The sequence below is a fragment of the Amblyraja radiata genome, chromosome 20, assembly GCF_010909765.2.
Source record: "Amblyraja radiata isolate CabotCenter1 chromosome 20, sAmbRad1.1.pri, whole genome shotgun sequence".
NCBI classification, from domain to species: domain Eukaryota; kingdom Metazoa; phylum Chordata; class Chondrichthyes; order Rajiformes; family Rajidae; genus Amblyraja; species Amblyraja radiata.
In genome coordinates this window covers 25,931,330-25,956,738 of record NC_045975.1, presented here as the reverse complement: position 1 = coordinate 25,956,738, position 25,409 = coordinate 25,931,330, and the positions used below count along the sequence as shown (strand labels likewise).

The window sequence follows — 25,409 nt, the reverse complement described above, 5'->3', positions numbered from 1 at the left end:
GGAGAGAGAGAGAGAGCGCTTCCGTGGGCGCTGGTCAACGCGTGGGGTTGAGAGTATTGTAAACAATGAATGCACTGTTGTACTATAATGATTATTTGTTATAGTGTAATTTCTGATTATGTTTTGATGTGCTGTATCATATGACTGTGTCGAATAAAGTTTTTGAAAAATGAAAAAAAAACCGAGAGAGAGACCCCCTCTCACTTGCCCACGGACATTGAGAAACTGCGCCCTCACACCTGGAACTTCTTGTTACTATCGTCCTTCCCCATAAATAAACCCTTTCACATGAGTTTACCCCACCAGGACTGTGTCGGTGTAGTCATTATCGACCTGTCGCCTTCCCCGATGCCACAATAACTATTATAGGACACAGCAATTTTTCTAAGCAGTTTCTCGAATAAACCCGAGTCTGCATTTGAGCCGATGCCCCACATGTGAGAGACACAAAGTGACTTCAAGTCCCTCTGACGAGCACAAACCAAACGCCTGGTCCTATGACTTACCTGACTGCTGAACCTTCGGTCTCCAGGCTGCATGTTTTGCTTCAGCCTAAAGCAAAGCAAGCTGATTCCCTGCAGACATTTGTTTCAAGTAAGCAGCTGGCCCATCAAAAAATAGCCTGATGTCTCTCTCTATTGAACACAACACCTCACAGCCGGCAGCACGAAAGCTAATGCATCAGTGGGAGGAAGCTCATTATTCTCTGCCTCTTGTTTAAATGTGGCACCCCAATGGGGAACACATGCATGCAAATCTCCTGATTGTAGTATCTTTTATTTGTCTTGCAGTATGGTGCTTAAGTGTTATATTTGCAAATTTGTGTTCCCTTTCACCGCACGCCAGTTTTACTTGAATTGTTTGCAACATTTTGACATCCCTGAGGGGAGGCCATGGCATAATCCTTCACGTGACATATACCCCACAGTACCTGACTTAAACAATAGACTTTCCCAAATTCTATCCTCTGTCTCTGGGAAGCCTGGATCAGGGAGAATGGCTGCCAACGTTTTGCTACTGACCAACCACAATAGCAAGAAGGGTCCATTCCTAAGAACTCACTACAGCACTCAGCGGGAATAAACAACCGTCTCTATAGGCCACAAGGTGCTGTTAATCCTTTGATCCAAGAGGGAGTTGAGTGCTAGTCCTACTGTTGTCTTCTTCTGATTTCCCCAAGGTTGGTCCTCCCTTGTATATCTGTGGGCAGATAAGTATAAAACAGGGGTGAACTATAAAACCTCTGACCCAACCTACCTTTCCCCCGCTGGGCGGCTTATGTTAAAGCGGCCCACTCTATGATCGGTTTATCTCCCATGCTATTTTAAATAACAAGAAAAACAAAATCTTCACCCAGTCTCCCATTAAACACAGGACACCACACTGCCCTCTCCTCTGATTCCAGGCAGTGTTATCAAGATGTAAAATTCACCTCTGTCTCCATCCAATATCATCAGGTTAAAAAAAGCATGAAGTGAGGTTGGATATCATTAGCAGAAAATGTGTGGCAGCAATCATTCCTCAAGATGGATTCTGCACTTTGTCGCGGCTACATTACCTTTCCAATAATAACATTTATAATTAAACATATTTTTAAATTATAGATAGACTTTATGATTTTTAAGCTCTAGTGATAAGTAACAGCTTCCCCAGCCTGTCATGGAGCACTGACTCCCAGTATTCATCATCCATTGTTTGAAAATGAGCCAAGCACCTGATGTTTCCAGTCTGACCCTCTTGATTTGACTTTGGAGACTACAGGGAATTTAGGACTCACAACAATAAAAAAAACAAAGATAAACCAATCCATGCAGACAAAGGCTGATTTAATACAAAATTTATTTCATGCTCGAACTTTTTTTTTTTGCATATTATATTGTGCATGCACGTATTCAGAACTAAATTGCATACAGTGCTGAAGTATTGATTCCAACTTAAGAAGACCAAATTGGGTGAAGTCATTCGCTGACTTAGACCGGTAGTCCTGCCTTGGAAAACGTTGCGGATAAATTGACACTGTTGAATGGTGTGCACGCTTCCTAATTTAGAGTCTGCAAGTCTGAAATATACACTTGTAAATGCAAAGAGGCAAAGACCATCTGGATGAAGAGTTAATATTTATAGATACATAGGATGTTCAGGAAACACAAGATTACTAGCATGCCAACCTAATCATATACAGGGGTCGGTGCTTTCTGAATACATGGTTTAATGGCTTGTTTCAGATGGAGGTCTGAAACATGGATGAGTGGTCAATATGACCAATCACCATCTACATACAGTTTGTTTTCTCTAATCTTGCACTGTTTCATGAATAATTACAAAAAAAAAAGCTATCCATTGCAAATAAATATAGTTAATTCTTACATTGTGATCACATCAAAGTCTTGTAAAAGTAAAGTATCTTGGAAGGAAATAGAACTTTGATTTAAAAGTTAATCTTAGAATTACAGTTTCTATAACATGCAGTTCATGCTAGCAGACAAATTACAAATCTTCTACCTTTTGTTTGGAAACATTGGGCTTTAGGAAGCCAACAATTCTGGGTCAAATCACACAATGGTCCTCGGAAGCCTTTGTGGCTTGAAGTAGTTTTGCTTGTCCTAAAGAGGTGGGTCTTCTTCTCTTGAAATGTTCCCAGTGGGCAGATAATTACCCACAGAGCGTCCAGCTCATTAAGTTACTCTGACTGCCCCTGCTGGCATATATTTAGCAATGACAGGGCTGCGTTTGCAGAAATCTGCATGCAAAGAATACAATGAATACTTGACCTTCTTTCCCCTGCCCTTCAACATAAATGTCGCATTTTGTTTCTGCTTAAAAAATATATAGCTACATGCAGAGAGGGCAGTGTCCTTCTTCTCAAAAAACCTTTGCATGCACCCAAGGTTAACTGGGACCTTTACAGAGTATTTCTCGCAATCAGTTTGGCTTCCATGCAACGGCCCCTCAAACCACATGTTTGTCTGAACTCCCTCAGGGCCATGCGGCATAAAAGATCCTGAGAAAGAAATCTTCAGACGTTGACCTGGTGCACCAGTAAACACAAGCGTCACCCATTTTCAAGAGAGCCAGCGTTTTCACGAGTGGACAACTGTATGCCCCAAGCCATGGGCGAGATCATCAATTATTGGGAATTGCATGTAGCTGCTTTATTTCCATCTATGCGCCAAACACATGTAGCATACATACCACTGGTGACATCATGTGTCTGAGTGATCCCATCTAGAAATCATCGAGGATTGTCCCACCTAATGTCAACAGTAGAATCACCAGCAGCAAGGTGCTAACTAGAAACATGCAATCTTCAGGCTTATTACCTGGTTTTATGCAAGACAGTACAGGCTGTAGGACTAAAGCTTTGGACCATTCTCAGCTACTAATCCATGCTATAAAATGGATGGTATGGGAGACGGAGAAAGCCTCAATGGACAAGGAGAGCTGTAGAGCGAAGAAGACACTGAAGGCAATTTTAGTATATTTCTGCTCATGCCAGCTCTGTTGCTTAGGCTCCTTGAGTTTTCAAAACCTTTATGTAGGAAAAATGCAAAGTACAACATTGGATCAACAATAGAATGGATAATGATGAGTTTACATCATTGCCAGTCTGATAAAGCATCTCCATGCACTTGCATGCTCAGAGTAGTATCACTGTTAATAAAAGACAAAGAGAAGTGGATACCAGGGATTGATTCTACATCCCTAAGCTAACAACTCTTATTTCACCAGGCATTGTGAAAGGCTGTATCGAATGTGAATGTTATTTTAGATACGTTGTCACTTTAGATGGCAATCCGTTACTCCAAGCTATTCATTTTTATATTGTTTTATGGTTCAATTTATCATTTTTGGAGTCCAGCGCTGTTGGTTTTAGGGCAAATTACCTCTTCAGCTCATCTAATGGGTTACCAAATGGTGACACTGTCATGTCCATGTCATCCATGGGACGGCAATATTTCAGTCGAGGATTCCAAATGAAAGAGTAGCAAACAAGCAAGCAAAATCTAACCATCCCGCAATCAATTGCCACATCCAATTCCACCCAGCGTCTATGTAGAAACAGGGATAGCAGATGCTAGTTCACACAAAAGGACACAAAGTACTGGAGTAACTCAGTGGATCAGGCAGCATCTCTGGAGAACATGAATAGGCAACATTTCAGATCGGGACCCTTCTCCAGATTGATTGTGGTAGGGAGGTGAAATAAAGCTGGAAGAGACGAGGGACAGGACAAAGCCTGGCTTCTCTTCCATCTTTCTTCTGTCCCCCAATCACAATGTCTGAAGAAGGGTCCTAACTCAAAACATCACCTATCCATGTTCTCCAGAGATGCTGCCTGACCCGCTGAGTTACACCAGCACTTTGTGGCCACTCAGCTTCTGCTGTCTAACAGCAGGCATCAACTTCTTTCTCCATTTATTTATCTTACTGTACATTTAACCATAGTCTGAAGGTGGCCTTTATCACATGATGTGGGTGAACGTTTGCCCAAATGAAAATGACTTTGTGACTGGTGGTGCTGTTAGAGTTGACAATCCAGTCTCTAGAACAGAAGCTGTATGTCTGGACAAGGTGGGAAACACAGTCTTTTGAGATTCAAATACAGAGAGGTATTCCAGATGGGATATACTGTTTTAAAACTAAGTTTTTATTAAAAAACAAGAATACAGAAAATAGTTAAGGAGATGCACAACCATGGAGTGGTCCAATCTCGGAGCTCACTTTGTCAGCATCAAGGAGTTTTTCTCAGGTGGGAGTTTAATTTTGTAAAATGAGAAAGACAACATTTTTTGTAAAGAATCTATTTGTTAGGAGCCAGGCTAAATTGAAATTATTCCAAACAATTGCCATAGCAACAGCATTAGCTCAGTAGGGATATCAGTGGAAAATTCTTTTCAGAGGTTCTTGTGCCCTCCTTTCAAGTCAAACTCGATGTGTAAATATTGAACAGTGGGGAAGAGGGATGCCAGTGTGTAAGATGCAGTCAGCACTGCCTGTCTTCAGCATTGCCAATTCAGATATAGTATTGTAAAATGTTGCTGCAGCTTAACCCCATAGTCACAACTGAGCACTAACCACAGCAAGCTAATCTTTCCATTTCCCATACACTCCAGCATGTGAAACCACCAAATTAGAAATGAGTTTTGGAACATAATTCCTATTTTTACCCAGAAGTGTCAATGTATCAATCAACCAAAGGAGAAGACTTTAAACATGTTGGTAGTTTGGTTTGAATCCAGGGGAAATTAGAAGTGAGAGGCAAGCAAATACTGCATCAACATACTCTCTCTCCATCAAATGTTTCCCATCCACCTCCTCTCCCCTTTGACAATTCTCTGCTTTCAAATTAGGAAATACCAGAGTTTCATTGTTAGATTGTGAAAGGGATCACTCTGTTTGTGCTAGGTAATAAATACCTCAGATATGTGAGGTATTAGGTTAGTCTTTAATTAATATAAAACTAGTCAACAAGATATTGAATAGTTTATTCATTTCAGTTGTTCAGCTTTCTAAGACCAGGACAATGAAAGCCAATTGAAAACATATCAAATTAAGCCAACCAATAGAAATGAGTTCAGTTTGCTCTGGATAGATAAGCCAGGCCAAAGTCATAACATCTGTCTCTTTATTTGATTACAAGAGAAGAATTAAAATGTGGTTAGCTAGCTGACTCACCAAATTAATTTAATCTGCTTAATAATGCGTAATTCACAATTTAATTTAATTTCAAATGCTTTATAGGATATTTGGATGCTATTTCCACCTCCTTTCTCCATTCCAAATGACAATTCTGCTTTCAAATTAGGAAATGCCAGAGCTTCATATTTAGATTGTGGAAATAAGATTATATGTTTGATATGGTATCTCACCCCATATAATGTAGGAATTGGCTTGAAAGAATGCCTGGGAACTCTTTAGTCTTTCATGTCAGTAGGAATTGGTCTCGGTTTGATGCCAATTTGATACTATTCTGAAGTCCATTGAAGCATTTAAAGACTAGACATGCAACCAATTCCATTTCAAACGTGCACAAGAACTTAACATTGAACAGATCTACAAGAACACATACAGGATGGATTTAAGCTGAAAGGTTACCATCGTCCATGCTGGTAGAAACACACTTCCACGGGCCAACAATATGCTGACATTGAAACACACTAGTGAATTACTCTTTAGCCAACCTGTCCAATACGGAATCAAATTCAACACTTTGCTACAAAGATCATTTTAGCTGAGGTTTTCAAGCTACTTTCTTATGAAAGTGTTGTGATCAATTATTTTTTTAGTCTGGCTTTTACTTTACTATAAATTATATTTACATATTAAGTGTTCTCGATAGAAGACTGTCCATCAGAAATGGCACATGAAGCTCCTATATACCACACCAATGGTATGGTTTGGATAATACTGTCTCTCTATGTATAGATCTATATATATACATATATATATATACAATACACCAGTGAGAGGACTTGAATGAAATTCTACATTTTAATTTATGGCGCTTAGCGTCTTTCTAAAATCTCTATGGAATTTCATAGACAATTACTCTACACAGCTAAGCATTGCTTATTAATCCATGATAAACCTTCCCCAATGCAGCTGTATATCCTAGCAATACTAGATTAACAGATTGATATAAATACCTATAAGATTACGTATCTTGCCTGTGTGTTACGTACCCTTTCTTATTCCTCCATCGGGTGGACATGAAAATTCCCCGGTTGATAAGAGGAAGCAGGGCCCGTCTCTGGCATTCCTCTCCCTGGTGTTAGAACGAGTGAAGGGGAGGTGATCTTCAGGCGTCTGTGCCTGGTCAATATGAGGACAATCTTCGTTTGCCAATGCTGCATTTGCTGCATCACCGTTCTGTTTAAAATCTTCAAATATACAAGCAAAAGCTGAATGAAATGCTAAGTATTATGTTTGTGTCTCTTACTAAAGGTTAGCAGAATCTATGGTTTGTAACGCTTTATGCAATCAACTAAAGTTACTCCAGAGGCAGCACATTCAGCCAATAAAATATTTTGCACTGGCAAATAATATCACGTAAATATAGTAAGCAACGGCACCAAAATTGTGAGAGATAGATTTCAACAGTTGTAAGCAAAAGTAATTACTCCCAGTGTGCATGGAACAGATGAACAGCACTTTATGAAAGAGAGACAACATTCTACAACAACAGGCTGGTGGAGAAACATAGATATTAGTTACGGTGATTCATGTGTTGTGCAGCGGTTGCTTTAATGCATCTCTGTAGTATGAGACTGCTATCAAGAAGATTAAAAAAGGCTATTTTGTGTGGTCATCGGTTTAGTGCGCGGGGAGAAAATCAAAATATGAGTTTGTTAAAGGCTGAAACGATAAGTAAAATTCCAACACCTAGTATGATCAATTTGTTTTAAAGGTGACAAGCTTTTAATCACTTGTTCAGCACTATACCATGTGGCATGAGGCAACAATAGTCTGATATATTAGTCACAGGCATCCTTTACCAAAGTCCATTGCCAACCTAATTCAGAGTCACTGTCTTCATAGGAAAGTTTTAAAATTATGTATGATTCAGATAGCATGCTGCCTTGGGCCACCGAACAAGATGTCAAGAATATGCTTTCTTGCTTGCTTTTGGTCAGCCTTCATTTATATTTCGGGAAATCTTGGCCGTTTGAGCAGTGTAAAAGGACACCACTTGGAAAAGAGATACACTGGCAGCTGAAGGCAGCTAACTTTAGACATCGTACAAAATGATCATACTTGTTCAATTAAATGCTGCTGAACCTACACTGCCAATTATATTCTCTTCAAAATATCATAAGAATGTAAGAGGTAGAAGGGGGAAAGCATTTGCCTCTCACATCTGTTTCACTACTTCATCATTCAATACCTCAACTCCACACTATCCCTTTTTCTTGGACGCCTTTAATGTGCAGATATCTATCAATCTCTCTCCTAAAATATGCACAGTCACTGAGCCTCCACAATGCTTTACCGTAGAGAATTCTAAAGAATCACTTCCCTCCCTTAAGATTATTTTCTTTCTTTTGAATCAATGTACTCTGGTTCTAAACACCCCAGTCAGGGGAAATATTAACTCTACAATTATCCTGTCAAGCCTTGTAAGAGTTTTGTAATCTTACAATGAGGTCACCTCTCATTTTTCTTAACTCAAAAGGGTTTTGGTCCAGCCTGCTTAAACTATCCTCATGGGACAAGCTTCCCATTCCAGGAAACATTCAGATGGCATTTGTTGTACTTCTTCTATTGCAAGTATACACTTCCTTAGATAGAGAGACAGTCTGAGACACAATTTTCCAAATGCAACCTTACCAGGGCCTAGATAATCGCAGTAAGATGATTATATTCACACACAAATACTCATCAAATAAAGGCCAATATACTATTTGTCTTCCCAATTACATTTTCCATGTTACCTTTCAGTGACTTGTGTTCCAGGATACACAAACAACTTTCAATCTCTCACCATGCAAAGCATTATCTGAAGAAAGGTTTTGGCCCGAAACGTTGCTTATTTCCTTCGCTCCATAGATGCTGCTGCACCCGCTGAGTTTCTCCAGCACTTTTGTCTACCTTCGATTTTCCAGCATCTGCAGTTCCTTCTTAAACACATTATCTGTTTTCCTGTTTTATTCTACGTCAGTGACTGACCTCACATTTTTCCACACTATTCAGAACCTTTACCCCAGGGTGGAAATGTCAAAGACTAGAGGGCATAGCGTTGAAGTGAGAGGGGCAAAGTTTAAAAGAGATGTGTGGGGAAAGTTTTGAACGCAGAGGGTGGTGGGTGCCTATCGCTTAGTCTCACCGATGTAGATCAGCTAACATCTAGAGCAGCGGATGCAATAGATGAGGTTGGAGGAGATGCAGGTGAACCTCTGTCGCACCTGGAACGACTGCTTGGGTCCTTGAATGGAGTCGAGGGGGGAGGTAAAGCGACAAGTGTAGCATCTCCTGCGGTTGCAAGGGAAAGTGCCTGTGGAGGGGGTGGTGCGGGTGGGAAGGGAAGAATTGACCAGGGAGTTACGGAGGGAGCGGTCTTTGCGGAAAGCAGACGGGGGGGGGGGGAGATGGGAAGATGTGGCGAGTGGTGGGGTCACGTTGGAGGTGGCGAAAATGACGGAGGATTATTTGTTGTATGTGACGGATAGTGAGGTGGAAGGTTAGGACTAGGGGGACTCTGCCCTTGTTCCGAGTGGGGGGATGGGGAGAGACAACAGTGTTACGGGGTATTGAAGAGACCCTGGTGAGAGCCTCATCTATAGTAGGGAAGGGGTACCCCGTTCCCTGAATAATGAGGACATCTCCCATGCCCTGGTTTGGAACACCTCATCCTGGGAGCAGATGCGGCGTGGACGGAGGAATTGGGAGTAGGGGATGGAGTCCTTACAAGAAGCAGGGTGGGAAGAAGTGTAGTCTAGATAGCCATGGGATAGCTCATCACTGGTTGTTCCAGAAAGTAAACCAAATTCTAAACCCAGATGATAAATAATTTCAAATTCAAACTTTGAGAAAATAGTTAAGAAACATAGAAGATCAAGGGCTTCATGGAACAAGGAAGTCATGATGAATGTTCATTAAAAAAAGATACAAAGTGCAGGAGGAACTCAGGGGGTCAGGCAGCATCTCTGGAGAACATGGATAGGTTTCGGGTTGGGACATGTTGAGACTGGTTCTAATCGTGGGGAGAAACCACGAGAGGTGGGGGTGGGACAAAGCCTGGCAAGTGATGCAGAGGTTGGGGGTGGGGGGGGGATTAGCAGATAGGTGGAGTAAGTGACAAAGGTTAGAGGTGAATAGGTGCAGAAAAAGGGTCCTAATCCATAATGTCACCTGTCCATTCCCTCCACCACTGCTGCCTGACTTCATGAACATCCATGAAAATGTTATTAAACATTGGTTCGGCCACAGTTGAGGTATGTTCAATTCAGGAGTCCCCCTTTAATAAAGATGTTAAGGTTGTCGAGAGGATATAAAATAAATGTACTAACTATCAAAAAATGAAATATTGGGAGAACTCAACAGGTCAGGCAGCATCTGGGGAGGGAATGGAGAAGCGATATTTCGGGATGGACCCTTTTTCCAACCGAATGGAGTGGGGGTAGAAAGCTGGGAAAATGTAATGAGGTGGGGCAAAGCCTTGCGAGTGACAGGTGGATACAGTTGAGGGGGTAAATGGCGGTTGGGTGGTGTATGTGACAAAGTCTAGAGGTGAAAAGGAGACAAGAGAGTGTCAGATAGGGAAAAAAGAGGGAGAGTAAAATGTAAAGCAGGGAGGGATAAGGGGATAGGAGGGAGTGAAAAGAGGGGGATAAAAGGAAAATGTGGGACGGGGTGGGAGAACAGCATCAGAGGAGGAGAAAGAAGCAGGGTGACTTGGGTGGGGGGGAGAAATGTGAGCCCGGGGTGGGGGTGGGGCTGGGGGAAAATGAGGAGGAGGATTTCCGGGGTATTGCTTGAAATTGGAGAATTGAATATTCACATTGTTGGGTTGTAAGCTAACCTGGGGAATATGAGGTGTGTTTCTTACAGTATGTGTATGGTCTCACTCTGGCAATGGAGGAGGCCAAGGACAGAAAGTCAATATGGGAAAGGGAAAGGGAGTTAAGATGGCTAGCAACGGGAAGCTCCAGCAGGTCTTGGCAGATAGAGTGCAAGTGTTCGGCTAAACGGTCACCTAATCTATGCTTGTCTCACTGATGTAAGTGGGTCCACATTGTGGGCACCGTAAGCAATAGATAAATGTGGAAGAGGTGCACGTGAACTGCTGCCTTACCTGGAAGAGTTACTGGCATCCCTGGATGGAAGTGAGAGGGGAGGTGTGGGCACAGGTGTTACAATTTGATTCCAGGGATAGGGATAGACTTGAAAATTTGAGGTTCTTGGAACGGAAGACTGTACGAGGAGATTTGACAATGTAAAATCAAGAAGGGTAGAGACAGTAGATTGCGGGAATTCCCTTTGTGTTCCCATTAGTATAGAGGTTATGAACAAGGGGAGATAATTGGGAAAGGAACCTAATGTGATATAAGATATATTTTCGTTAAGCAGCAAATGATTGGGGTGTGGAATCTATTGCAAAGGATATTTGTGAATTAGTCTGTGGCTTTCAAAAGAAGCTGGATTTATACCTGAAGGGAAAGAGTTTGCAGGCCCATGGAGAGGGTAAAGAGTTTGGGACAAATTAGATTACTTACAGTATGTATAGATCTCTACAAGTCTCAATGAGTTGAATAGTCTTCTTCCACATTGTAAATATTCAGATAAGATTCCATGAGAAGTGGTTGAGTAGGACATGAGTGCAATTGTCTACGGTGCACAAATGCAGTCCTCAGCAGACCTGGGACTGGGAATAGGATTGGATGCGGTGTCTTGGAAACAGTGTGGTACGAATCCACGAGGCTGATTCAGGGATTGAGAGATCATACAATGGAACAGGACTGAAGAAGATACACTCACTGGAGTTTGGAAGAATTGAAATAATCACATTGAGACATACACGAGTCTGCGAGGGACTGACAAGTTAGATACTGAGAGGTTGTTTCCACGAGTGGAGAATCTGGAACTAGGTGGAAAGTGTCAAGGGAAAGGTTGGGTATTTGGAACAAAGAGAAAAATATTGTTCATATTAGAAATCTTTGGAAATCTTTATCTCTGAGTACCTCAAATGCTCAAATTTTAATTTATTGTAAGATGAATAATAGTTGTTTTTCATATTAAATTGTTTGTTTTTCATATTAAGAATATTGTGATCAGACAGCAAAGTGAATTTGAGGCTTGGGATTAGCCAACATGAGATTTTGTGGCATTCTGAAAAGCCATAAGACCTATTCTTGTAGTAACAAGGAACTGCGGATGCTGGTTTATATACTGCTGGAGTATCTCAGCGGGTCGGCCAGTAAGCCCGGAAAAAATGGATAGGTGACATTTCAGGTTGGGTCCTTTCTTCAGATTGATAAGATCAGGTTCCAGACCTGAAACGCCACGTATCCATTTTCTCCAGGGATGCTGCCTGACCGCTGGGTTACTCCAAGGCCTGCTCTTGCCACTGTTTCCTTTGCTATGTTTTCAAATCCAGAGACGTGGGCTGGGTTGAAGAGGCAAGCGGACTTGAAGTGGGGTCGGCCCATGTTTCGAGAAAATCACCTTTGTATCCTGTTGCCCAACAACCCTAGCGTGCAAGGTAGACAGGGTAGGACTCTGGATGCTAATTGCCTCAGAAACATTGTTTTACCAAAACAGAGTTATTAAACACATTAGAGAAAGGTGCATTTTCAAAAAACAGTGAATTTTAATCAATAAAGTAAAAATGATTGTTGACAGTGTTACTCTGTCTGTTCCCTGTACTCATTTTGCCTTCTCTCTGTTAATTTGTTGCTGACAGAAATTGGTTATAATTAATTAGTTAACTTCTCTGTTACAAAGAGAACAGAGAAATATGTTGGGGTTGCATCAACTTTGCTATCTGCAATTATAAACGTGATTTTTCAGAAACACAGTTCATCGCTAACCATACTAACATTAACTTCTCATTATTTATATTTTGATGTTTCTATCGAAGACTGTTTGAAATGGCAACGTTAGACGTTACTCTTTGTGATATTAGCAGACGCACAAGTAAAGCATTTGATCGACACTTCTCTTTTACTCTTTTAATGCTGGTGTTAACCTGTTTATTTTAAATGCGTCCATTAGTACACAAATAGCAAGTTTAGACTAAAAGTCTTTAATACTAAAATAGGTGTTAGAAACATCTTAATCTGATGTGATTATGTGAGTATATTTCTCTCATTGAAAGAGTTAAACATTTTTTGTACTCTAATGCACAATTATTTTATGCTAATTCACTCAGAAACAGCAGGGAAAGTGGATTCTTCTTGCATTAGGTTATTATTATTATTATTAGTAGTATTATTTGTATGCTTATACTAAGTTATTTTATTACCATAATACATGGCAGATTTGTAAGAGCAACATGAAGTATATTTACAGAGCAACAACTATGGTCTGAAGTGAAATACTTTTGTTCTTTTCTAGGAGTAAAAGTGTATACTACTTTATGAGGAGTTTGAAGCCTAACTGGTTATATTTTCATGCAGCAAGATTTCTATAGGAGAGCCTATGTGGCTTCAGATTATTTAGAATCCAAAGGCCTCAATTTAGCCTGGGATTTTGTCTTAATTTATCATATTTTCTTATATACATAAACTACAGTTTTATCTCAACCTTGATCCCCACAATTGATCAAATGAGAACACATTCTGTCCTAAATCCACCTAATAGATGATAATACTTCATTCTGGTGTTTAATAACCAATAAGGTATGAAAAATGCTGAATATTTCAAGGAAATGTAGTAGGATTTGGTAATCATTGTCAGATACAAATCTTCTAGATTTTTGCTTCTTTCTTTACAAAATAATCGTCAGAATCTGTAATTAACAGATGATTCTGATTGCACATGTAGCTGGAGTTCTCAGCTTACCTCGACAATGCATGGTTTCATTCCAACATAGAAGTTTACCAGATTGGCTGCACTCTATTTGGTAACGTGCTTACTAAGAGGATGTTTGATACAAAACACAAGCATGGCTTAAATGTGCTGCCTTTCCAGAAATCCAAAGCTGGTTGAGATATAAAATGACTACCAGGGGTAGGTGCAAAGGAGGCATTCGAGGGTCAGATGGACATTCCTCTAAGAGGTTTCCTACCTGCTCTGTTAATTTCTAAAATCTCTTCCTGAGCGAGTGGGCATGTGTCACTCTGTGTACTGTGATGTGGAGAGTTTACACCAGATTTACAATAATTGGGGGATCCCAGCTGGGGCGGTCTCGGTATATGCTTCTTTTTCTTCTTTGGTAATTTTTGTTTGGCCATCGCTAAGGAGTAATACATTCCAAAATTATTGACAATGACAGGGACAGGCATAGCAATGGTCAGCACACCCGAAAGAGCACAGAGGGCTCCTACCAACATGCCCGACCATGTCTGAGGATACATGTCTCCATAGCCAAGTGTAGTCATGGTTACTACGGCCCACCAAAATCCAATCGGAATATTTTTGAAGTGTGTGTGGTTATCGGCTCTCAGGTCATGGGGATTAGCTCCTATCCGCTCGGCATAGTAGATCATGGTGGCAAATATCAGGACGCCAAGTGCCAAGAAGATGATGAGCAGCAGAAATTCATTGGTGCTTGCACGCAAAGTATGTCCTAAAACTCTCAGTCCTACAAAATGACGGGTCAGCTTGAAGATTCGTAGGATTCGGACAAAGCGAACCACTCTCAGGAAGCCCAGCACATCCTTAGCCGCTTTGGAAGACAAAGCACTGAGTCCTACCTCCAGATAGAAGGGCAGAATGGCCACAAAGTCTATGATATTGAGAGTATTCTTGATAAACTCCACTTTGTTTGGACAGAAAGTGATCCTCATCAGAAATTCAAACGTAAACCATACCACACAGACTCCTTCAATATACATTAAGAAAGCTTCGGTTTTTGTTTCCAGAATATTTTCCGTCCAGGTTTTATTTCCACTTTCTATAGTCACCGTTTTGTTAACGATTGGGTTGAACGCTTCATGGGTCTCCAGGCAGAAGGTGCTGATTGACACCAAGATGAAGAAAAGCGAAGCAAACGCACAGTACTGCAAAGAAAAATAGAGAAGAAATAAATGTTAATGGCACAAATTGAAACTGTTTTGAAATAAAGTATTTCGTAAATAGGAAAATTTCATTATCCCCAACCAACCCGTTGAAGCCCAAAATAAGCTCAAGCAACAACACATCATCTTCTAATGGGGTGATTTTCATCCTTCCTATTTTCATTATTGACATAAGATTCAGTTCAACCTTCTGCCCCCACTTCAGTGACATGAAATATATTCCACCAATGCTCTACATCCTAACGCACACACCAATACCCAGCCTGTTTTTGAGCTAGTTATACCTTGCAAGAAGATGTAGTAACTGAGGTTAAAAATCAAAGAACATTTACCAAATGTCATGGAAGAGGAATGAAGTCAAATAAATAATTGATTAGAGCTAACCTGGGATATTCTATCTAATTCTTGACACTACTCTTTTTTTTTTTCTTTTTTTTTTTAATCAAAAATATTTATTCAAATATTAAAATAGTATTGACACTACAATAAAACAAAACACCACCATAATACAAGACGAACAAATATGCTCAGCAACTGCTAAACAATTATATTGCAATCCTTGTCAAGGATACATTCAACCCCCCTCGGTGCCCAGCGGTCCCGGAACTCCCTCAGGGTACCCGTAGACAGGGCGTATTCCCTTTCCATCCGCACCCGGGCACGGACGTATCCCCGGAAAAGGGGCAGGCAGCTGGCTCGGGTAGAGCCCATTGACACTACTCTTGGGAGGAATTGGAAAGATGCACATGAGATATGATGGAAGAGAATAATGGGTGCGGTCTATCAGCTCTGGAAAGGAACTAGAAAATCTGACACTCTTCACATTATCAGTCAAGGGATGATTCATTGGAATTCTTCAAAATTCTGAAATTATTTGAGAGAGTAGGTGGAATGAAACTATTTCCTCTTGGAGGAATGTCTATGGCTAGATATTTAAGAACATTGGCAAAACAAACCATGAGTCATTCAATGAGATGAAAATATTATTTCTATGCAGCAAGTTCATATTTTAATCTACAATACACAGCCTGAGAGGGAAACAGTTCTAATAGCAGCTTCCAAATGTATGCATGAGAAGGAACATTTTCAGGAAAGTAGATTAAAACTAGGGCAATGGGACTATTTGAATGATGCGTTCATGGTGCATGATAGGCTAAATGACCTCTCTCTGTGCTGGACAACTCCAAGTCAAGTAAAATATGCGGGAGTAATGTAGCCACCAAAATGGAGGAAAGTGTCACAAAAGTGTGAGTGAGAGCACTTCCTTAAGTAGACCAGTTGTTACTTTAAGTGGATGATAACTGATGGGGTTCTAATTGGACAAAGAAGAAACTAGTGTGCAGTGTCTGAGGAAGGGTCTCGACCCAAAACATCATCTATTCCTTTTCTGCAGAAATGCTGCCTGACCAGCTGAGTTGCTCCAGCATTTTGTGTCTATCTGCAGTGTATTATCTCAGTGTGCCGTGGCGAAGCAGTAGTGACTGGGATAATATTCTCCCTCCCTTTCTCAAATATAGTGAAACTCCATCTAGTTAGTGGAAACATTACTGCATCAAAGTTCTTTTGGTGTTGCTGTGAATACAATCATTTAGGCTAAGTTAGAGGTAGGACCAGTTAATATCCTTTACTGAAGGCATCGTTCTCAGATTGAGCAGCTGTGAGGCAACGCATCCAATTCCTTCCACACGGTACAGTCTGTTCTGGAAGTACTCTCACACTTTGATGCATCATAGAGGATGTGGTGCCTCTGCCTGCTGTCCTAGACTGAGGAGTTCTCCAGATTCCCACCATCGCCACCTCCCCCACCCTACCTCTCACCCACAGATCAATTTGTTCTCAGCTGTTTTTTCAACAGTTTGAAAGAGATTTTATGTGGTTAACTATTCCAAAATGTATCTACCAGTGCAAATAAAAAATGGGCAAATCAAGGCAACCAATGAGAATTGTGTAGTTTGATATGTCACCACATCGAATAAATTCTGGAACAAGAATCAGTCAATAATCAATCATTTTTGAAAAGTATTTGGGGTAATTTTGTAACCACAAGTTGCTCGAGCTCTGAGAATTGTTCTTTGTATCATCCCATTAAGCCTATGATGTTATTCTGCATAATGTACTTTTCCACTTGCCCTTCACCCACCACCATGGTACAGACTGCGACTCAAAACATCGACCATCCCTTTCTCTCCATAGATGCTGCTTGACATGCTGAATTCTTCCAGCATTTTGGGGTTTTTTTGCTCCAGATTCTATCATTTGCAGTCTCTAACTGTGTCTCAGTTTAATACTCAGTCTCCAAGCCAGGTAACCTCATCATTAATAGCCTGCCTGGCTGGGAGAGTATTAATTTGACCAAACTGGATTGTATTGTACTGTTTCCTCTGGAGCACCAGATGTTGAGGGGAGGCTTGATAGAAGTATATAAAATGATGAGAGGCGTAGACAGATTTTTCTTCACAGGGTGGAAATGTAGAGGCCAAGAGGCCATGAGCTTAAGGTGAGTGAAGGAAAGTTTAAAAGGTAATTTTTTTAGTGTGCTAGGTGACTGGAACTCACTGCTGGGGAAGGTGGTCGACACAGTAACAACATTTAAGAGACACTTAGACAGATGCATAATCAGGCTGAGAATAGAGGGAAAAGGACCACATGCCGGCAGATGGAGTTGGTTAGATTGGCATCGTGGTCAGCGCAGAACTGGTGGGCTGAAGGGTGTGTTGCTGTGCTGTACTGTTCTGGGTTCTATGTTCTATGTCCATCCTGGTAAACATTTGCAGTTTCAATGCAAATCTTGATGTGGATACTAAAGTATCCATAAAGAATCAACTTAATTTGTCTATAGATTCTAAACAAAATCTCGTACATTGCTCTAGTTGAGCTACTGAACCCATGTAGATCTGACGTGATTCCAGGTTAATTTAAATGGACGATAGACAACAGTGCTGGAGTAACTCGATGGATCAGGCAGCATCTCTGGATGAAGAACATGTGATGTTTCAGGTCGGGACCTTTCTTTACACTGAAAGTAGGGGGTTGAGGGCGAAGAGCTGGTGGTAAGAAAAGACCAGGAACAATCAGGGCTGTCAACAAATAACCTCAGGCAGGGAGGTGCCCTGGTAGGCCCGTTGTTGGCTAGGGAAGATGTGATCTCAAGAGGGATACAATGTGGGGAACTGTGGAACCAGTTAAATGATTAGGGTGGAGGAAGTGGGCACGGAGGGAGGGAAGGGGAATGTTAAAAATTCAAATGGAAGATTCAAATGGAAATATGATTTTTCCTGTCCTTGTCATCTCTGGTCTGAGTGCCCAAGGATATGCAATGGTGTTAAATGTCATCCAAATCCACAAGGTCAAATGGACTCTTGTGGTAATTAAGCAGTAGTGGCAGAACTGAATCTCCGTGACATGATGTGATATTGCATGTGCACATAACGAGATGATCCAGTTCAGTAAAACAGCTGACTGAAATACAATGCCAATGTCAAATAGTTTATTTTCATGAAGCTTCTACTGATGGTATGCTTTGCACTTTTACAAACTAATATGGGTGAGAAAGTTGCAATGTTAATAAATGCGTTTTGTAAAATGCCTGTGTCCAAAGGCATTGCTCAGCTTTATAATCTTTTCCGCATTCATTTGTGCCAGGGTTTTAAGCGAAACACAAAGAGCTGGAAGAACTCAGTGGGTAATGCAGCATCTGTGGAGGCCCAGTAAGGAAGGCTGTCTAAGTATCCTGCAGGATATAAATTCACTATGGAAATGGGCTGTGAAATGGTAGATTGAGTTTAACCTGAGCAAGTGTGTTGCACTTTGGGAGGTCAAATGTATAGTGAAAATATACAATGAATGTCAAGATTACTAACAGCATTGATGTACAGAGGGTCTTGAGGTCCAAGTCCATAACTCTGTGAAAATGGCAACACAAGTAGATAGTGGCAAATAAGGCATATAGTATGCGTGCCTTCATAAGTTGTGGCATTGAGTCAGGAAGTCATGATGTGGCTTTATAGGACTTTGGTTAGGCCTCAATTGGAGTATTCTGGTTGCCCCTACGCAAGAAGGATGTGGAGGCCTTGGAAAGGGTGCAGAGGCGGTTTACCAGAATGATGCCTGGATCAGAGAGATTAGCTACAAGGAGAGTTTGAACAGATTTAGATTGTTTTCTCTGAAATGCCGGAGGTTGATAGGATACCTGGTGAAATATATAACATTATAAGAGGCATAGATAGGGTAGATAGTCAGAACTTTTTTCCCAGGATGGAAATACAAAATGGAGGGCATAGCTTTTAAGTGAGAGGTTGATAGTTTAAAGGAGATGTGTGGGGCAGGTTATTTTACACAGAGTGTGGTGGGTGCCTGGAATGTGCTGCCATGGGTGATGGTGGATGCTGATATGATAGTGGCATTGAAGAGGCTTTTGGATATGCAGGGAATGGAGAGATATGGATCATGTGCAGGCAATTGCGAGTTGGTCTAAGCATCATTTGCAGCACAGGAATTGTGGGCTGAAGGGCTTGTTCCTGTGTTGTACTGTTCTAGGTTCTATGATCTATGTTCTATTTCAGTTTACTTCCAAACTAAGTATAACAGCATGAATGGTCTGTACAAATCTTTTTGTGCGTTCGCTCCAAAGGTGGATAATATTACTGTTGGACATTACCTAGTTCAGGCATTCAGTGCTCCATCAAACATATTATACTGGGTTTCAGTGTGAAATAGATGCACAGTAAATTTCTGCCTGTACTGTTCCAATATTGTGTCTGAGCTTTTGCTGCCCAATGGTAGTCTTCATTTTACCAGTAAGCCGAAACAATAGTGGACTGGAACAGCCTGCAAATGTGAGCATTTAAGGAAGTGAAATCATAAATAGCACTGAGTGCTTAGGGGCAACATGAGTGACTTTTCACAAAGGCAGGCAGTAAGAATTAGCGGGCAGGAAATGTTGTCAACTGATTCATATCTTAAAAGCAAGAGGAAACAGAAGACATGAAGATTGATGGAAAGTGTCAGCTTAAAAGAGCCCCAGGCAAGTGAAACACTGAGCATGGAAATGGGCTGTGTAAAAGAGCAGCACTCAAGTTGCAGAGAAAATGATAGAAAACGTGCAGGAGGACATTTGAAAGGAGTTAATTAAGATATGCACACTTAGGAGTGATGGCAGACAGCTCATCAAGGAATGAGAGGCATAGATAGGGTAGAGAGTCAGAACATTTTCCCAGGATGGAAAAGTCAAATACCAGAGGCCCTAGCTTTAAAGTGAGTGGCCAAGTTTAAAGGAGAAGTGCAGGGCAAGTTTTTTCTACCAAGGGCAGTGGGTGCCTGGAACAGGAAGTGCTGGAGCATGGTACAATAGTGGCATCTAAAACGCTTTTGTGTAGGCAGGGAGTAGAGGAATTTGGACAATGTGCAGGCAGATGAGAGTTGGTGTTGACATCATGTTTGGCACAGACGTTGTGGGCCGAAGGACATGTTCTTATGCTGTACTATTCTATGTTTTATGTTCTATGAATTCATGGGTACGTTCGCTCAGTATTACCAAAGAAATTGCAGAGGAAGTTTGGGGACTGATCAAACACATGTGACTTTGAGTACAGGGAATGAAAGTAAAAAGAAAGAAAATAGCATTTCATAAATTCATGTCTGGGAGCAGAATTAGGCCATTCGGCCCATCAAGTCCACATCGTCATTCAATTATGGTTGATCTCTCTTTCCTGCTCCTGCCTTCGCCCCATAACCCCTGACACCCTTACTAATTACTGTCCATCTCTGCCTTTAAAATATCCATTGATTTGGCCTCCAAAACTGTCTGTGGCAATGAATTCCACTTATATAGGTGTAACAGTTGTATTTATATAGTTATCCACTTGTACAGTTATAAAATTCCTTGGCATTTATATAGAACTTTACAGTATCGCAAAATGTCCCAATTCTTTTTAAGTTCAAGGGCATTTTTTGAAGTCTGGTCATTGTTCTAATAGTGGGATAATGCAGCGACTCAGCAGTGATGCTTCAGATGACCATTATAGATGGGTCAGCTTATTTCTGATTCTCACATCTATGTATTGCGAGAGGGAAATCAGGAAAAAAAACAAAGGTCAGATGACAGCACAGTGACCTTTGCTTCGATGCCAGACTCAGCACTGAATCTAAGGCAGAACACCATCATCCTGAGCTGAGGGGCTGGATTCCCATCATGCCCCATCACTCTGCTTCACACCACAGCGGCACAGTGGCGCAAAGCTAGAGTTGCTGCCTTGCAGCACCAGGGACCCTGGTTCGATCCTGACTACGGGTGCTGTCTGTATGGAGTATGTACGTTCTCATTGTGACCGTGTGGGTTTTCTCCGGGTGCTGTGGTTTCCTCCCACATTCCAAAGATATGCTGGTTTGTAGGTTAATCCTAATGTGTAGGATAGAATTAATGTACGGGCGATCGCTGGTTGGCGCAAACTCGGTGGGCCGAAGGGCCTATTTCCACGTTGTATCTCGAAAACAAAAAACAGTTTGTGTATGTAGCAAACCTTACGTTCTCAAGAATCAAGAGTGTTTAATTGACATATGTACCAATAACAGAACAATGAAATTCAGCAGCATAAGAGGCCTGTAAACACAGTACACATAGATATTATATAAAAAACAAAATTCAATAAATTAATAACCCTAATACTAGTTTAAAAATACCCAACATGCAACCAAAGACAATCCATAATTGAGGTTACTGTTGTGTAGTGTTCAAGAGCCTGATGGCTGTTGGGAAGAAGCTATTCTTGAACCTGGTGGATACGGTTTTCAGGCTCCTATATCTTAGACAATAGACAATAGATAATAGACAATAGGTGCAGGAATAGGCCATTCGGCCCTTCGTGCCAGCACCGCCATTCAATGTGATCATGGCTGATCATCCCCAATCAGTACCCCGTTCCTGCCTTCTCCCCATATCCCTTGACGCCACTATCTTTAAGAGCCCTATCTAGCTCTCTCTTGAAAGTATCCAGAGAACCGGCCTCCACCGCCCTCTGAGGCAGAGAATTCCACGGACTCACAACTCTCTGTGAGAAAAAGTGTTTCCTCGTCTCCGTAATGGCTTACCCCTAATTCTTAAACTGTTGCCCCTGGTTCTGGACTCCCCCAACATCGGGAACAAGTTTCCTGCCTCTAGCGTGTCCAAACCCTTAATAATCTAATATCTTTCAATAAGATAACCTCTCATCCTTCTAAACTCCAGAGTATACAAGCCCTGCCATTCTGTCAGCATATGACAGTCCTGCCATCCCGGGAATTAACCTGGTAAACCTATGCTGCACTCCCTCAATAGCAAGAATGTCCTTCCTCAAATTAGGGGACCAAAACTGCACACAATACTCCAGGTGTGGTCTCACTAGGGCCCTATACAACTTTGCTCCTATACAAAACTCCTCTTGTTATAAAGGCCAACATGCCATTCGCTTTCTTCACTGTCTGCTGTACCTGCATGCTTACTTTCATTGACTGATGAACAAGGACCCCCAGATCCCATTGTACTTCTCCTTTTCCCAACTTGACACCATTTAGATAGTAATCTGCTTTCCTGTTTTTGCTACCAAAATGGATAACCTCACATTTATCCACATTAAACTGCATCTGCCATGCATCTGCCCACTCACGCAACCTGTCCATGTCACCCTGCATTCTCATGGCATCCTCCTCACAGTTCACACTGCCACCCAGCTTTGTGTCATATGCAAATTTGCTAATGTTACTTTGAATCCATCTAAATCAATAATGTATATTGTAAATAGCTGCGGTCCCAGCACCAAGCCTTGCGATACCTCACTAGTCACTGCAAGCCATTCTGAAAGGGACCCGTTAATCCCTACTCTTTGTTTCCTGTCTGCCAACCAATTTTCTATCCATATCAGCACTCTACCCCCAATACCATGTGCCCCAATTTTGTCCACTAATCTCCTATGTGGGACCTTATCAAATGCTTTCTAAAAGTCCAGATACACTACATCCACTGGCTCTCCCTTGTCCATTTTCCTAGTTACATCCTCAAAAAATTCCAGAAGATTAGTCAAGCACGATTTCCCCTTCGTAAATCTATGCTGACTTGGACCAATCATGTTACTGCTATCCAAATGTACGGCTATTTCATCTTTTATAATTGACTCCAGCATCTTCCCCACCACCGATGTCAGGCTAACTGGTCTATAATCCCGTTTTCTCTCTCCCGCCTTTCTTAAAAAGTGGGATAACATTAGCTACCCTCCAATCCACAGGAACTGATCCTGAATATATAGAACATTGGAAGACCAATGCATCCATGATTTCTAGAGCCACTTCCTTAAGTACCCTGGGATGCAGACCATCAGGCCCTGGGGATTTATTAGCCTTCGGTCCCATCAGTCTACCCAACACCGTTTCCTGCCTAATGTGGATTTCCTTCCATTCCTCCGTCACCCCAGATCCTCTGGCCACTATTATATCAGGAAGATTGTTTGTGTACTCCTTAGTGAAAACGGGTCCAAAGTACCTGTTCAACTCATCTGCCATTTCCTTGTTCCCCACAATAAATTCACCTTTTTCAGTCTTCAAGGGTCCAACTTTGGTCTTAACTAATCTTCTTCCCAATGGTAAGAGTGAAATGAGAGTGCGGCCAAAGTGGTGTGGGTCTTTAATGGTACTGGCTTCCTTTTTGAGGTAACACCGCCTAAAGACCTCTTCAATGATGGGATAGAAACATAGAACATAGAAACATAGAAAATAGGTCCAAGAGTAGGTCTTTCGGTCCTTTGAGCCAGCACCACCATTCACCACCATCACCATAATCATGGCTGATCATCTAAAATCAGTACCCTGTTCCTGCTTTCTCCCCATATCCCTTGATTCCGTTTAGCCCTAAGAGTTAAATCTAACTCTTGAAAACATCCACTGAATTGGCCTCCACTGCCTTCTGTGGCAGAGAATTCCACAGATTCACAACTCTCTGGGTGAAATTTTTTTTCCTCATCTCAGTCCTAAATGGCCTACACCTTATTCTTAAACTGTGACCCCTGGTTCTGGACTCCCCCAACATCGGGAACATTTTTCCTGCATCTAGCCTGACCAATTCTCTAAGAATTTTATATGTTTTTATAAGATCCCCTCTCAACCTTCCAAATTCCAGGGAATACATGCCCAGTCGACCCATTCTTTCATCATATGTCAGTCCCTCCATCCCGGGAATTAACCTGGTGAACCTACACTGCACTCCCTCAATAGCAATAATGTCCTTCCTCAAATTAGACCAAAATTGCACACAATACATCAGATGCGGTCTCACCAGGGCCCTGTACAACTGCAGTAGGATGATCTGCACCTGTGATGGACGGGCAGTGTCCACCACTCTTTGTAATCTCCTTCGTTCCTGGGTGTCTGAGTGACTGAAGATTAATTGAAAAACTAAGCATAGTGAATGTTTACTTTAGTTTAGATTAGAGACACAGTGTGGAAACAGGTCCTAACCCATTGTGTGACCTTCCCTGTCCTGACCTGCTCTGCAGACACATTATCTTTGTGAGGCCACACAATGGCAACAATCTTGAAGCCTTGGCTCGGGTAGGGGCAGGGTGGGGTGGGCTAGGATTCCTCGTCTAAAGGTGTGGATACCACTTGCAGCCAGACACATTAACAGGACACAGAGCCAAGGCTTCAAGATTGTTGCCATTGTGTGGCCTCACAAAGTTAATGTGTCTGTAGAGCAGGTCTGGACAGGGAAGGTCACACAATGGGTTAGGCAGCATCACTGGAGAACATGGACAGGAGATGTTTCGGGTCATGACCCTTCTTCAGACTGATTGTAGTTGGAGGGGGGGGGGGAAGCTGGAAAAGCCCATGAAGTGATGGGTGAGGGGGGAGGAGTTTGATAGGCAGATGATTGGACAAGGGCCAGAGATGAAAAGACAACAAGTGTGAGATAAAGAAATAAGGATAGAAGAGGCGCAAAATGTGAAGCTAGAGAAAGGCAAGGTACTCGCTGGCTTAGACATTGAAACACAGTTAATTCCAGAGTGTGAATCATTAATCACTGCCTGGAAATGAAAGTGGGTTGAGTTTCAATGGGGAAGGTATCACAATATTAATACATTTTGAGTTATGAAATTCGCTAACGGGCAGAAAGCAGAGAGTATGGGTGAACTTGTTTTTGACACTGGATCATGTTGTCTCTCTGGGGTCAGCATTAGGAGCAATATTTCTGTAGATTACAGCTAGTTCTTGAAACTATATTGTAGAAAAAATCACAAGGCCACAGAGAGGCTGCAGAGGAGTTTCTATTTTTTTTAAACTGTCAAGAATTCAGAACCTCTGTTAATTGGAGATACCAGAGAAGCTGAGCTGTTGTTGAAAAGAATGAAGATTAAGGGAGAGTGAATCATGATGTGCAAAAAATTGAAGTGTATTGATAAAATAAGGAAAATGCAGCTCTGGTGACAAAAGGGTGGGTTGGCAGAGGGAAGAGATGAAAATTAATTGGCAGAAGCAGAGATGGAATGAGAATTTATTTTTACATAGTGAACTATTTCATTCTCCTTGGAAAGGTGGTGAAAACAATTAAGTTCTACTTTTCCAGTGTAAGTTAAAAAACTGCATGGAAGAGAACATTTCAAGAGTTAGAATGGGCAGAATTATCTTCTTTGTTGCTGTATCATTCTACAAATGTTAAAGTGTAAATTACAACATTGTGTGAATGAACAGATAATCACCAGTATTATTTAT

At 41.5% G+C, this 25,409-nt stretch overlaps 1 protein-coding gene across 3 annotated transcripts in view; it reads right to left on the bottom strand.

Moving 5' to 3' along the window:
- Positions 1-189: 189 nt before the first annotated feature.
- The window catches only part of kcnc1 (potassium voltage-gated channel subfamily C member 1), a 50,217-nt gene continuing 24,997 nt past the window's right edge, over positions 190-25,409 (bottom strand). The window contains exons 2-4 of one of the 3 annotated variants that reach the window (XM_033039122.1): positions 13,727-14,660; positions 6,684-6,881; positions 190-1,200 (exon numbers count right to left, since the gene is read on the bottom strand). In XM_033039122.1, the coding sequence (XP_032895013.1) occupies positions 1,151-1,200; positions 6,684-6,881; positions 13,727-14,660 (1,182 nt within the window). In that variant the 3' untranslated portion in view covers positions 190-1,150. Of the gene's footprint in view, positions 1,201-1,821; positions 3,530-6,683; positions 6,882-13,726; positions 14,661-25,409 lie in introns of those variants that run through there. The other 2 variants (XM_033039120.1, XM_033039121.1) reach the window with 2 other exon arrangements.